The sequence below is a fragment of the Muscardinus avellanarius genome, assembly GCF_963383645.1.
Source record: "Muscardinus avellanarius genome assembly, chromosome: 3".
Taxonomy (NCBI): Eukaryota; Metazoa; Chordata; class Mammalia; order Rodentia; family Gliridae; genus Muscardinus; species Muscardinus avellanarius.
Window position 1 is genome coordinate 144,434,985 of NC_137788.1, and position 15,652 is coordinate 144,450,636.

The 15,652-nt window shown below is 46.9% G+C and overlaps 1 protein-coding gene across 1 annotated transcript; it reads left to right on the plus strand.

Annotated features, from left to right (window-relative positions):
- Window positions 1-6,671: 6,671 nt before the first annotated feature.
- CFAP161 (cilia and flagella associated protein 161) lies at window positions 6,672-15,347 on the plus strand (the record flags this gene model as incomplete). Its single annotated transcript, XM_080691178.1, has 7 exons — window positions 6,672-6,740; window positions 7,863-7,952; window positions 8,683-8,918; window positions 10,317-10,401; window positions 12,359-12,517; window positions 14,540-14,613; window positions 15,152-15,347. The coding sequence occupies 7 exons, from the start codon at window positions 6,672-6,674 to the stop codon at window positions 15,345-15,347; spliced, it is 909 nt and encodes a 302-aa protein (XP_080547304.1).
- Between the last annotated feature and the right edge of the window lie 305 nt (window positions 15,348-15,652).

Consider the following 15,652-nt stretch of genomic DNA (forward strand, 5'->3'; position numbering starts at 1 on the left):
TCCAGAGAAAAGCAAACAGGGCTTGTTTGGAGCATTCATTGGCAAAGACAGGAACACCTGCATTCTCTACCAGTTTCTCTTTGCTCGGGAGCCGGCTGCTTGGGCAGGAAGGGGGAGCAGGTGCTGCAGGGGTCATCTGTCCCACATGTAATCACACAGGTCCTTGTCCTCTACCTGTGGGAAGGCCACAGCTGGCCAAGGCCACAGCTCCTCCAAGAGGAGGTCCTCTGACTGAGGGGCACCTGACCAGATCTGATCTGGGAGATAGCCACCAGCCCTTCCAGGGCTCAGCACCATTTTTGGAATGAGTCATTCACAAACCTTCATCTGTCCTCCATATCCCAACACACCCAGCTCATGGGGACAGAAAGTCCAGCTGTCAAAGGAGCCCTGCTCACCTCTGCCCTCAGAGGCAAGAGGAAAGTGTGTGTCTCTGCTCAGAAGGTGGCATCGATATTCAGAAGCCAGGAAGCTGGAGAAGTTGGTGGCAGAGGGAGGGACGGCAGTATGTCTGGGACAAATAGGAGATGGTTTCTGTCTTCCCCCAAGATGCAGACAGTGCCCTGAGCCTGAGAAATGAAAGGAATCCTTGCAATCAGGCCGTGATGCTGGGGAAACCACAACCTTCCTTCAGCAGCCGCTCATGATTCGTGTCGGCATTTGAGGGCTCATCTGCGACCCAGGTGACCGGCATCCGTAGGCTGGAGCAGACACACCAGGCCGCGGTGTGAACATGGCCTTGGTGTGTGGCGGTAGGAAGCAGAGTATTTTCAGACAATTACAGTTAGGACTATAATTGTGGAAAGTGGGCAAACATCACATGACAGAAGGCCCCAAGAGAGCCACAGAGGAGGGCGCCTCGCTGAGCAACTTGCTGGTGAACACAGGCATTGTCTCCTGGAGCAGCCAATGCTCCACTGCACTATCTATCTCTGAGACCAGAGACCCCGTCTCCACGGGGCTCACTCGAGTCCACGTGCTCATTGCTGAGTAAACTGCTCCTAGTGGGGGTTTGCAGGGAAAACACAGAGTGCCCTGAGAGCCAGGCAGGGGCAACTAGCTCACTCCAGTCTGGGCACGTTGCAGAGGGGGATGGCTTTGAAAGTGGTCTTGATGGATGAGAGGGGAAGGTCCTGAGTGGAAAGACAGAAGGACCAAAGGAAGCCTTGTGCAGGGACCTCACCTGTCCTAAGGCTTGCAGAAACAGTGTAGTGTGCTTATTTATTTTAAATAAATTTGTTATTGATTTAGTGGTGCTGGGGATTGAAACCAGGGGCACTCTACACCTGAGCTACAACCCTAGTCCGATTTTATTTCTTATTTGGAAACAGGGTCTCACTAAGTTGATTCAAACCTTGCCGAGTGTCTGCTGAGGCTGTCCTCAAACCTGTGATCTTCCTGTCTCAGCCTCCCAAGTACCAGGATTACAGGTGTGTGCACCACTGCATCCTCCAAAAGCACTGTTTAGAACAGAGGAACTCGGCTATTTCAAGCAGACAAAGGCCTAGTGAGTTCTTGATGTCTGACTGGCTTTTGGCCTCAGCATTTACCAAGGCGAGGGAAGCTTCTGGTTAGTTTAGAAGCCCAGACCAACAGCTCCCTTTGGAAGCAGAGACCCACCTGCGAACTCTTGTCTTCTGAAGGGGCTCCAAGGCCATTTTGCCAACATTGCATCATGCTTCTTGTTAGGAATGAACAGCAGTACCTGTAACTTGCCACACGAGGGCACAATTGCCCAAGTATGGAACCAAGTGCACTTGAAAGGTCAGAAAAGAACTCTCTGGATGGTACATTACCAAGGAAGGAGAGAAGCATTCTGGCATGCTCACATAAAAGCTGTACACATCTACTGAGCGAGATGCCTGCAGAAATTTGGGCAGAAAATAGGCTATCAGTCTATTCATAATAATAAGCAGCAGCAGCTGCTGGGTTTTTACTCTATCCTAAGCACTATGCCAACCTGCTACACACTTCATCTTACAGATCACAGTAACCACACGAGGTGGGCGTTTTTATACCTTCACTCTACAGTATGAGAAACTGAGTCCCAGGTTGTGACTTTACCCAAGGGTCACATGGCAGATCAGCTCAGCCATTTGGGTTGAGAATGCCTGGCTCCAGCGCCTGTGTTTACACCGCAGAGCTAAGGCAGGTGTGGTGGTGCACCCCTGTACTCCCAGCACTTGGGAGGCCGAGGCAGGAAGATCGCAAGTTTGAGGCCAGCACAAAGCTCTCGCCACAGGTCTGTGATCGAGATGGAAGTTCTGACCCACTAGTCACAGACTTGAACCCAGGTATATTTTAACTCCAAGCTGTATCCCTAGATCTTTTTATTTTGAAACATGGTCTTGCTAAATTTCTGAGGCTGGCCTCGAACCCATGATTATCCTGTCTCAGCCTCCCAAGAACTGAGGTTACAGACTTGTGCCCTCATTCATGTCCGACACATGAAGTATGATGAAGTATGAAGGTGCTGGGGCCCGGAGACCAACATGTCTGCATAAACAAAAGCGAAAGGAGCTCGGTATGGTTTTCTCTTTACCTCGTGCTGACTTCTGTGTGCACCCAGTGAGGACTTTTAAACTCATTTCCAGAAACTTCTAAGTCCTTATTGTAAGATTAAAAACTCTCATTTCTCTTTCTTAACGTCTGAACTTTGTCCCACTTCTCCTTTTCTGTAAATGGCCCCTTCCAAGTCCTTCTCTGGCTTTCTCTTCCTGCCAGATGTTTCACAAGTAACAAAGGACTCCAATTAAAACTTTTAAAGAGCCTCATCAAAGAATAATAATAATAAAAAAAACAGAACAGCAAATAAGTTTTTTTCCTTTTTTTTGGTGGTACTGGGGTTCCTGGAAACCCTTCTACCTCTGGGCTACACTCCCAGACCTATTTTTATACATTTTAAAAAAAAATTTGGAAACAGGGTCTCTTAAGCCAGCACGGCTGGCCTCGAACCTGCACAATCCTCCTGTCTCCGCCTCCCAAGCGCAGGGATTACAAGCACATGCCACCATGCCCGGCAGCAAATAAGTTTTTAAGTATATAACTAATTCATGTCAAAATCGTAATTGTAAGCGGGGCATGCTGGCACACTCTTGCAATCCCAGTACTTGGGAGGCTGAGACAGGAGGAACTCAGGTGAAGCCAGCCTTGGCAACTTCGTGAGACCCTCTGCAACATAGCAACACCTGTTTCAAAATAAAAAATAGCCAGGTGTGCTGGCGCATGCTTGTAATCCTAGCATTTGGGAGGCTGAGAAAGGAGGATTGCGGTTTGCTGACAGCCTCAGCTATTTAGGCCTTTTACAACTCAGTGAGACCCTGTTTCAAAATAAAGAATAAAAATTAGGGCTGAGGGTGTGGCTTGGAGGTAGAATGCTTCTGGGTTCAATCCCCAGTACTATAAAAAAGAAAAAAAAATAGAGCTGGGAATGTAGCTCAGAAGTGGAATGCCCCTGGGTTTAATACACACACACACACACACACACACACACACCCCTCGTAGTTGTAAAGTGGAGGGAGTGGTTGCCAGATTTCAAGGAGGAATTTGTTACGAAATAAGGGCTGAATAAATATACAGGGGCCAGCAAGTGTGAATAAATTGTGGGTTTATTTACTTGGTACTGGGAATTGAACCCAGGGGAATTCTATCTCTGAGCTACACCCGAGTCCTTTTTTATTTTTATTTATTTTTTTTTATTTTGAAACAGGGTCTCACTAAGTTTCTGAGTTGCCTCACTAGGTTGATGAGACTGGTCTTGAAACTGTGATCCTCCTGGAGTACTGAAATTACAAGCTTGCACCATCAGACTGGGCTTAAAGTTTGATTTTTAAATCTTGGCCTTGAGGGTTCTTGAGGGATGGAAACTAACAATTTTATATAAAATTACTCCTCAAGACAACAACTTGCTAGAACTGCTCCGAGGACTCAGAACGCCACTTTCCTTACACGTACTGGTACTGACTCATTACAAAGGCCGTCATCAAGGGTGCCACTGAGGACCTGCCCGATAGGAGACAGGCGCTCAGAGGCTCAGGGAGGGCAGGGCTTCTGTGCCTTCTCAGCGCTCAACACCATCCCAGCCCTCCCAGCCCCTCTGTGCTCACCAACACCAGAGGACTTCAGATCTCATTGTTCAGAAGTGCATGCAAAGCTCAGTGTCCAGTTCTTCTACTCGCTCCCCAGAGGTCTGCAAGTGATCTGGAAGTTCTAACCCCCTCACCACCTGATCTCTCTGTGACAGCCTGTCCTGTATCTAAGGCCCTACCTCACAGCGCCTCTTTAGCATAAACTCAGGTGAGAGCAAAAGAAATACTTCTGTCACCGGGAAATTCCCAGTGTTTTAGGAGAGCTTCCAGGAGTCATGGACAAAGACCCCAAATGTTTCTTCTTATACCGCAATCACTAAACAAATATATAAGCAAGAGCCCGCCATGAACAAGTGGGCGGGGAATCAGTGCTCTACAAAATATATATTGTAGCATTTCCGTCGCATATTTTCTAAAATGTTCAGTTTTCAACAAGAAATTATGAGTCCTGCAAAAGAAACAGGAACGTTTGACCCAGAAATAGGAACCTCCACCCCAAACCAGGCCACAGAAAGTGAATTTGAGAAAGCCCAAATGTTGGAACTTCAAAGAAGCTATTGTAAGTATATTCAGAAAATTAGGGGAGCCATGGCTAAAGAATGAAAGGAAGATCTGAGGACACGGTTTCATCGAAGGCGGAACGTCAGTGAAGATACTGAGTCGTCAACATCAGTGAGCAGATGTCAATTCCGGAGTTGAAAAGTACCGTAGCCCAAAACGGAAACTTCACCAGAAGGATGCAACAGTAGTAGGTCTGAGCTGGAAAGAAAATAAACCACCTAAATTAAAGATAAAAGACTTTATGCAGTCTGAAAAACAGAGAAGCCCGAGGATTAGCACTTTCATTCAAGTTTTTCAACCCAGGTTCCTTCATATTGGAATTAGGCCCTGCCCAAGAATTGCTGCTCTCCTGGACTTCACTGAAGCAGGTCATGTAATAGTGCCTTCTTTTTTTTTTTTTTTTTTTGTGTGTGTGTGTGTGTGTGTGTGTGTGTGTGTGTTTCTGGCGATTGAACCCAGGGATGTTCACTTGTAAGCTATACCTCCAGCTTTATTATTATTATTATTATTATTATTATTATTATTATTAGTAGTAGTAGTAGTAGTAGTAGTATTCTTACTTGAAACAGGTTCTCACCAAGTTGCTGAGGCTGGCCACAAACCTGTGATCCTCTTGTGTCAGCCTCCCAAGTACAGGGATTATAGGCATGTACTATCACGCCTGGTACCTCTTCTTTAATTGCACTTATGACAGTCTCCCTGAAGTAATTATTTTTCAGAAACTATCTTTTAGACTGAGTTTTCCCAAAGGAGGGAAGGCTCCTGGGTATTCCCTTTCTATCCCGTCTCAGGGGACATTAAAAGCAGGGGATTATTGAATGCATCCAGTCAGCACCCAGCCTCAGGTAGTGATGCAGTAACTGTTCATCCCTCCTTATAAAAAATCTTTAAAATTTATGGGATAAGCCAGGCACGGTAGCGCATACTTGTAATCCCAGTACTTGGGAGGCTGAGACAGGAGGATCACACAAGTTTGAAGCCAGCCTCAAAAACTTAATGAGACCCTGTTTCCAAATAAAATATAAACATAGGTCTGGGAGTGTTGCCCAGAGGTAGAAGGCCTCTGGGTTCCATCCCTAGTACCACACACACACACACACACACACACACACACAAAGGGATATTTCAGTTTTATGGAGAGTGCTTGCAAATCACAGGTTTGCCATTTCTTTTTCTTTTTCTTTTCTTTTTTGCAGGCAAGAGAGGAACGTTATAAACTCCATGAAAATATAGAACTACATCAGAAATGTATGAATAAAATATGCTAATGTGTATTTCTTGCTCTGAAGGCTAAGGAATTCTGAGTAACTTCCCCTCCTCCTTTCTATGTTAGTTTATTTTTTATTTTTATTTTTATTTACTTATTTGTTTTGCGGTACTGGGGATGAAACTCAGGGGCAGTTACCTCTGAGAGACACCCCCAGCCCTAATTTCTTATTCTTATTTTTTTGAAACAGGGTCTCACTGAGTTGCAAGGGGCCTAAGTAGCTGAGGCTGTCTCCACCTGCGGTCCTCCTGCGGTCTCCACCTCGCGGATGCTGGGATTACAAGCTTGCGCCACCACGCCCAGCCCTGTTAGTTGGTTTAAAGTGACAACACTGAAACTGTTTTATGACGAGGGCAAAATAGTGCTGATAATGATTAGAGAAACAGGTTGCAGCAAGTTGCGCTTCCGTTGAAAAGCTCCCGTCTGCTGCTTCATCATTCCAGGGCCAGCTACTTTTATAGCGTTTTTCTTTTAGATTCTAATAAAACAAGTAAACGAACGATTTCGTTTTACGCACTTCGGTTAAGGAGGCTGGCAGGTCTGCGGTTTCCCCCTCTGCTGTAGACCCAGGAACTCACTACTCAGCTGTGGGCCGTGGGCCCACCTACCTGACTGCACAACGCACCTATGCGCGCGCTCATTGGCTGGAGGACCCACGGCCTCGACCAATCGCCGGGACAGGTCGTCATGGTAACGAGGCACGCTAAGGCGGAGTTGTTTGTTCGAGGGGGCCTAAACCGCGGAGAACAGGGACGATGGCGCAGAATCTGTATGGCCCACGAGTCCGGATGGGCAACTGGAACGAGGATATCTACCTGGAGGAGGTACGGACGGCGTGGGCAGGTTGTGGCCTGGCACTCGCAGATTTGCCTAGGTTCAGCCTCCTCCCCTCTGAGAATCCCTCCTCCCAGCACCCAGCAACTGAGTATTCCTAGGTCTTACTGCAGCACACACTGAGTACCACCGACTCCCACAGCACATGCAGTACCCCCCTGACCACCCCCTAGCACATACCCAGTGCCCTTTCCCCAAGCCCAGAACTCCTGACTTCCACCCCAACTCACACCCAGTGCCCCTAACTCTATCCCAGCACGCACCCAGCAACTCTAATCCCAACCCCAGCTCACACCGAGTACCCCTTATCCCCACCCTAGTAATATCCAGTACCCCTGACCCTCATCCCAGCACACACCGAGTACTCCTGACCCTCACCCCAGCACACACCGAGTACCCCTGACCTTCACCCCAGCAGATATGGAATACTCCTGACCCTTACCTCAGTACACAACCAGTACCCCTAGCTCAACCTCCTGCTCTCAAGCCCAGGACCCTGGAGCACCTGCCCTGAGCAGCCTGACTCCTCCTCTCGTGGCCTGTGCAGTCCCCTGCTCTGGGGCCCTGGCTCTCATGCCTGGCTGTGGCCCCCTAGATCCTTGGGTCTACAGTCAGAGAGGCTGCTGGAAGGCCAGGAGGCAGGCTGCCAGCGAATCAAGGCCCTTCTCATTCCATCCAATCCTGCACCCCTGCCTCAGGGCCCCTAGGTATCCTTTTTACTCACTGTGCCCCCGGCCTCCTGGGGCTTTCCCTCAGCACCCAGGGAGGGCCAGACTTTCCAGAACCATCATCCCATCACCAGGGAATCACAATAGGGAAGGCAAGGTCTCTAATGCCACCCTTGATGGTTGCAGGCTAGAATAATTACAGGGGATGTTTCTTTTTCTTCTTTGTGCATTTCTCCTTTTCTAAACATCCTATGGTCATGTAACAACATTAAAGTAATGCTAATTTTTTTCTACCATTCTTATTATTCTCACATTTTATTTTTTGTTCTCCTAATTTGCTTTTTTTAAAAATTAGAGATGCTTCTGATATAAAAGCTACCAATACCTTCACAATGCAGGGCTACTGATGATGTTTCAGATTTCATTCTTTTTCTCCTTAACTAGGAGCGCATGAAAGACTTCTTAGATAAGAGAGAGAAAGGGAAACTTCTCATTCAGAGGAGCAGAAGACTGAAAAAGAATCTTTTGAGACCGGTAATTTTATATTCCAACATTATTTTAAAAATTCTCTCAAATCAAATTAAGTGTAAGTTTATGTGAAGCAGAAAAAAAAATTCATCCAGTGAGTTCAGTTTTAAGGAAAGTTTTATTTTTTCCATCGCAAAGCCACATTGTTGCCGGGCGTGGTGGCCCATGCTTGTAATCCCAGCATTTGGGAGGCTGAGACCAGAGGATTGTGGTTTGCAGACAGCCTCAGCTACTTAGCAAGGCCCTTTGCAACTCAGTGAGACCCTGTTTTAAAATAAAGAATAAAAAATAGGGCTGGGGGTATAGCTCAGACGTAGAATGCTCCTGGTTTATATCCCCAGTAGTGCAAAAAAAAAAGCCACATTTTAAAAAATTCCTTAAGATTTTAGAAACATAAAGGATACTAATTATGTTTACCTGCATTTTCCAAATTAAAAAATGAATGGTTTAATAGACAAATTGGTAAAATGTCTTTTAGTCGGTGCTCAGGGAACTCTCAGTGAATGTTAACTTGATAACGGGCTGGCCCATATGATTTTTCCTAGCCCCTTTGCTACTGTTTGGGATTGCTGAGAGCACTTGTCTTTTGGAGTGGGAGGGTGAGGATGAAGGCAGAGGGTCCCAGGGAATCAATGAGGAGACTTTTGTGAATGGGTGCTGATCTTAGAAGGAAAGAAGGTGGCCCTGCCTGTTACCGATGTGCGGTTTATTTTGAAGATGCCTGTTACAATTGTAGGTGAGTCTTTCCATATCCGAAGATGGATACGTTCATTATGGTGACAAGGTGATGCTGGTAAATCTGGACCATCCTGCGGGGGAGGAAGCTGGGCTGTTCCTGGGAGGAGACTTGAGCCTGTGCATGACTCCGGATGAAATCAAAGCCCACCTGAGGGATGAATTGGAGGTGCCCTGTGGCCTGAGCGCGGCTCAAATCAAGGCTCCTATTGGCAGAAACACCTTCATCATTTTGAGGTAGAGATGAAGTCATTTTCAGCTCATTAGCATCTTGTCTGTTTTCAATTGTCGCCTAGGATGCTCTGGGATCGGAGCATGCCGGATGGTGGCAAAGGATACACGAACGTTTTCTGGGGTCTCATCTTGCTTGCTTACCATGTAATTATTGTTGAGGGGCTTTACAGTCCTTTTTACCTTAGACTGTAGGCTAATTGGTAATTTGTGTTCAGTTCAAAATGTTTGCTTCATAATTGTTAGATCCAGGGGATTCAGTTCATATTCTACCTGGAAGCAGAGTGAATTTTCTAACCGATTTCAGAGTGCCTTGAGCTTATTAGAGTGCTTTTCTCATTCTTAATGTTGCTATGTTATTTTTTTTTTACAATGGAAATATATAGTTTAATGTAAGCTGCTACTAGATGAAGTCTGCTGTTTCAAAATTAAGTGTTCACTAAAGATCTATTTGAGGAGATTTTGAAAATGAGCAATTAAATCCTTAGAGAACAATTTCAAACTATTAAATTTGTTCATTAATCTATGATGCAATAATCCTTTAAGAACTTAGTGAGCAAATCTTTTAACAATTTAAAGGATCATTGTATCATAAATGAATGTGAACAAGGTTCACTAATTTATAATGAACATAAAAATAAGCGATGCTCATTCATTTATGATGAACATAAACAATGTTCACTAATTTATGAAGCAGTGACCCTTTATGGACTTAAGGATTTAAGCCCTTAATTTAGATTTAAGTCCTAAAGGACTTAGGTTTCCCTTGAGTACAGATAATTTATGTTAAAATAATTCAATATTGATCACAACTCTGTCTCCTGGAAGATTAAGGGAGAAGATTGTATTAATGTCTAACAATGTTGGTGCACTAGAACAAAATTTCCCAGTGGAGCCAGGCGTGGTGGTGCAAGCTTGTAATCCCAGCATTCGGGAGGCTGAGACAGGAGGATCGTGGTTCGCAGACAGCCTCAGCTGCTTAGTGAGGCCCTTTGCAACACAGTGAGACCCTGTTTCAAAATAAAGAATAAAAAATAGGGCTGGGGGTGTAGCTTAGAGGTAGAATGCCCCTGGGTTCCACCCCCAGTACTGCAAAACAAACAAACAAACAAACAAACAAACAAACAAATAAATAAATAACCTCCCAGTGCACATTAGCATGCTGTATGTAGTCCACCCTGTTCAAAGGCTCTGCACCTAGTCTATAGTACAGGGCAGGGAACAGCATGCTTGCTGGATTTTAAGGCATTTATTTATTTATTTATTTATTTATTTAATTCAACTATGATGTTTGAATGTAGATGATCAAGAAAACAATTAGAAGCACAATCATATATGCACAAAGTAGAGCTGTAGAAGGATTCGGAGGCAGAGCGTTTACCCTGCGCTTTATCTCACTGACAGCACAGGCAGAGACGCCACGGGGCAGGTCCTTAGGTACGGACAGGACTTCTGCCTTGGGATAACAGGAGGATTCGAAAACAGTATGGTGAGTCTTCTCTTTGCATGTCTACTTTGGATGAGTTGTTTTTATTTTCAAAACCAGGCCAGTGGCAACCCACCCCAGCCACCCCGAAGTAGACAGAGAACTCAACAGACCCGGGCTCCAGCTCTCTCTTCTCTTTGCCTCTAGCCTGCAGCGCTTCACAGGCAATTTGGGGCCAATTCTTTCCTGTAACTCTGAAGACTACAAAAGAAAACAAAAACACACTCTTAAAAGTTAGAGTAAGAGGAAACCCCTTTTGCCATGCAGCTGGCAAGAAGCAAAAATGTGTATCCTTTCTGCCAATAAATTATTATTTTATTATTATTTTTTATTTTTTATTTTTTTGGTGGTACTGGGTTCCTGAAAGCCTTCTACCTCCGGCCTACACTCCCAGACCTATTTTATATTTTGTTTGGAAACAGGGTCTCTTAAGCCAGAGCGGCTGGCTTTGAACCTGCACAATCCTCCTGTCTCAGCCTCCCAAGCGTGGGGATTACAAGCGTGCGCCACCACGCCCGGCTCCCTACCAATAAATTAACTGTCTGGATGAGTGATCACCTGACACCTGTCAATGTCACCAGAATTAGCAAGATAGCCTTTTTCTTTTTTTAATACTGAGGATTGCACCCAGGGGCATTCTACCTCCAAGCTGCACTCCACCAGGCCTATTTTGTGTTCTTTATTTTAAAACAGAATCTTACTAGCCAGGTGTAGTGGCACATGCTTGTAATCCCAGCCTTTGGGAGGTTGAGGCAGGAGGACTGCATAGGTTTGAAGCCAGCCTCAGCTACTTAGTGAGGCCCTTTGCAACTCAGTGAGACCCTGACAATATTAGATGCTTAAATTTGCATATAGCTCATTGTAGCTCTGCAGGATAGCACTCACCCTATGGGAGCTTCCAGGTGTGTTTTAGTCAGCTTTATCTCACCATCACAAAGCGCTTGGGATAATCAAGTTATAAAGAGCAAAGGTCTGATTTGGTTCACAGACTTGGAGTCTGCTATCCATGATTGGCTGGTCCCATTGCTTTGGGCCTGTGATGAGGCTATGCCTCACGGCGGGAGCTCATGGTAGAGCAAACCCACTTACATCAGGAGTCAGGGAGCAAAGGGAAGGAGGCTGGACCCTACCATCCCCTTTGTAGGCACATCCCCAGCAACCTGAGGTCCCCACACTGGGCCGCCTCTCAAAGGCTCCACTACCTGCTGGTAGCACCAACACGGGGACCAAGCCTTCACGACGGGCCGCAGGGGGACACTGCTGACCCAAACGGGGCAACTTCCCCTGTGAATACTTCATCACCCCTCTGCTGGCTGGAAAGCATTTGAAGACAGTAACTCCTTTCCCCACAGCACAGCTTTGCATGGGGAAAACACTCAGTAAAAGCCTGTGGAAAGATGCAGAAACCACCGCCCAGCAAAGAACTCACATGGAGAAAGGCCTGCGACTATTCAGCAGGAAGCGGTGTTTTGGGGCAAAGGCACAGGCTGCCGTGTAGCTGTCACGAGCGCCCAGCCAGCATGGGCTCTGCCTGCAGACACACAGGTCCCTGTGGGCTCAGGAATGGGCACAGCAGCAAGGGTGTGATTCGAGGAGTATGTCCCTCCGTGAATCAAAGTCCATACGACATTATTTATAATGAATAAAATATGAACCTAGAAAAAGAAGGAGAGCAGGTCTGGGGAGTGGGAAAGTAAGAGGAAGATTGGGTTTGGTATTCAAGGGAAGTAGTTTGAGGGGTATGTGTGTGTGTGTGTGTGTGTGTCTGTGTGTGTCTGCGTATGGGCGTACACATTGGTCTCTGCATTCCCAGATGGCACAGCGAAGGCAGAGACATTCTGAGCTTAAGAACAGGATTTTGGAAGCCGCTCTGAGCATGCTTGCCATCCGGCGTGCTGACGCCGGGGTTCCTCAGCTTTCCTGTAGCTGTGACTTAGCCCCCTGCTTACTGTAATTCCAGTTATACTTATCAAGCGACCACAGGACCCTGCTGAAATCATCCAAGAAATCTTGGCTCCAGGAGGTGTACCTGACGGACGAGGTCTCTCACTTGAACTACTGGCAGGCTGCCTTCCTCGACCCGCAGATGCGCCTAGAGTTCGAGGGCTTCCCCATCCGGGTGAGCCAGCTTGGGAGGATGCAGGAGTTGGTGCTATGACATGGATGCACAGTTATTTTGTCTCTTATTTTGGCTCAAAGTTGCCAGGCACTGGCTTGTCCTGCGGCAGCATCCTACGCTTGTGTTTCTTGACCCCAGTGACAGGTTAGCATCTCCTTAGAAGCCTTGGAAACCACCGAGGCCCTGGCCCTGGTGCTGAGATGAACAGAAGAGCCTGGCCTGGCAGAGACTTTGCTGCTCTGGGCATGGTCAGAAGTCACGGGAAGAATGTGCTGTCCGTGAAGGCACTTCAGATTGGCCACCCATGGGTACTGCTCACTGTCCAAGAACTGGCCAGTTAGGTTCCCCTGAGTCTACTGGCATGGCGTGCCTGTCCCTCTAGCTCTGCTGGGTGGACGCTGGTCCCCCAGGCTGCTCCTCTCAGTATGGAGGAGGCATGTATTGTCTATCATGGCCCATGAGACACATTTGTCTTCAGCCACTCTTTGCCGGGCTTTGCTCCCCCAAGACTGGCCTTCACTCCCCCATGTAACCCATCGGGGTCTCAGTGTCTTCATGTGTAAATTAGGGCTGTGGACGATTCCTGCCTTAGGAGGTTCATGCAGACTGAAAGGTACATGTAACACATGGCTGGTGGGTGCTTGCAGCTGTCGTGGTGGTGGGAGGAGCAGAGGCCCCATCACAGGAAGACTTTGCTCCATCCCAACTGACCTGCGGCTGGAGGCAGGTCTCTGAGCCCCGCTTAGTCTGCAGAACGGGAACCCCAGATCTCTCTGAGCTTCTGACACCAGCCGAGCCCCTGGCCAGAGACCCCAGGCATTACTTGTTAGAGGAAGAAGGCACACCCTGGAGCCATCTGGGCACCTCCGCTAGGTGGTGTAGTAAGCATGCTGATGATTCTGGGCTTTGGTTGGAGGTTCTGGAGAGAGTCTCAGAAAGCGAGGCTCTGCTCTGGACCAGATGCTGTCAGGAACAGGGTAATCCTAGATTACCAGCAGCTCATGTCTCTAGGGAGGGCCAGGCTAAAGCTGACATCACTAAAGCAACACCGGCCCCTCCTGTCAGCCAGGAGAGTGGACTGGATGGGATTTTGAGGCTTGGATGATACTCCTGTTTTTTCTGTTCAGATCTGACCTCAGAGTATTTTTCTCTTGTCTGGACTTGTCCTGGGCTCAGTGGCCTTGTCTGGTGTGGGCACCATGAGGGGGATTCTGTTCATCAGGTGACGCATAGGTTGGCTAGGAGTGGCAGCCAGCTCCAGGGGCCAGCCTCTGCTCTTCTCTGCTATGAGCCAGACTTTTAAAGTCACATTTATTGTTTACTCATTGTAAACCTAAACCAGTCTAACTGATTTAGACTTCAGTTGTGAAGTCTAAAAAGAATATAAAAATTGTCAACAATAGTTGTTTTTCTATACATATGTATAAATTTGTTTTTTTTTTAAAAATAAGCTAAGATATGAGTATAATTTTCCACCTAATAACACCATTGATAACGAGTGCATCTAGACATAGAAAAATGTCTTTGGACATTTGGAACCTCTATTTTATGCAAGTCCTCTGCATGGGAGTACTTGCGCCATAAAGGGATCTGCCCACCTAGTCCTCACCCAAGCACAATGAGGCCTTCTCACGTTCTCAAAGATCTTCTCCAGTATAACTTTGAATGGTTATTCCATCATACGGATATCTACCATTAGGTATTTATTCTTTTTTTTTTTTTTTGGTGGTACTGGGGGTAGAACCCAGAGGCTTTCTACCTCCCAGACCTATTTTATATTTTATTTGGAAACAGGGTTTCACTAAGTTGCTGAGAGCTTCACTAAGTAGCTGAGGCTGGCTTCAAACCTGCGTGATCCTCCTGTCTCAGCCTCCCAAGCACAGGGATTACAAGCGTGTGCCACCACGCCCGGCCAACGATTAGGTATTTAATCAAACCCTTGGCTTCCAATTTTTGCTTATAGGAAATTAATTCAGAATGCTGAGAGCACACTTTTTCTTTTTTTTTTTTAAATCTATAAAGGCAAATGAGAAGATTGTGATCTATCACCGCCACACAAACCGGGGACTGGCAGCCCACCGCCACCTGTTCTTAAGGTACTGTGCCGTAGGGTCCAGCAAAATGCCATGCCTGGGGCTCACAGAGGCAAAGATGCACAGTCTAACAAGTGCATCTATTTTTTTTTCTATTTTTTTTTTTTTTTGTGGCACTGGGTTTCTTGGAAACCCTTCTACCTCCGGGCTACACTCCCAGACCTATTTTATACTTTTTATTTGGAAACAGGGTCTCTTAAGCCAGCGCGGCTGGCTTCGAACTTGCGCGATCCTCCTGTCTCTGCCTCCCAAGTGCGGGGATAACAAGCGTGCGCCACCACGCCCGGCATAACGAGTGCATCTGGACATAGAAAAATGTTTTTGGACATTTGGAACCCCTCTTTTATACAAGTCCTCTGCATGGGAGTATTTGTGCCATAAAGGGATCTGCCCACCTAGTCCTCACCCAAGCACAACGAGGCCTTCTATGATCTTCCCATCTTGAGACACCAAGGGCTTCACCAGGTGCTCTGGGAGGAAATGAAAGCTTAGGGAAACTTGTTTCTCGATTTCCAACCAGAATTAATTCTTCTTGCTGCAGGACCTACTTTGGAAAGGAAGTTGAAGTTGCAGCTCACACACATCTAGATTCCCACAGGGCTGAAAAACCAAAGAACCACTGGATGCTGGTCACTGGGAACCCCAGGAACGACTTGTCCACCATGCTGGACCTGCCCAAGCCACCGGCAGAGGACACCCGGGCCATGGAGCAGGCCCTGGGGCTTAGCACGCAGTGACTCAAGCACATTCGTGTCCCCAGGGCCCCGCCTAGTCCAGTGTTGTTGCTGGGAAGGAAGTTTGCCATGTTGGTCATCCCTCAAGCTGGTTATAAGAAGGATAGTGGGGTTGTTTTAATCTGGAAACTAGATAAAAACAGAGACTCTATTAAAGATTGTTGGTTTGTGGGGGGGGCCTAGGACACAGAAAAAACCCCAACCTTGGTAATGAAGAGCATTCGAAAGTGACACAGGATAGTGCTTTACAGACCCAATCTGAAGAACCCACATCCCCAGCTCAGACCTTCCTGGGAGCAGTTCCAACA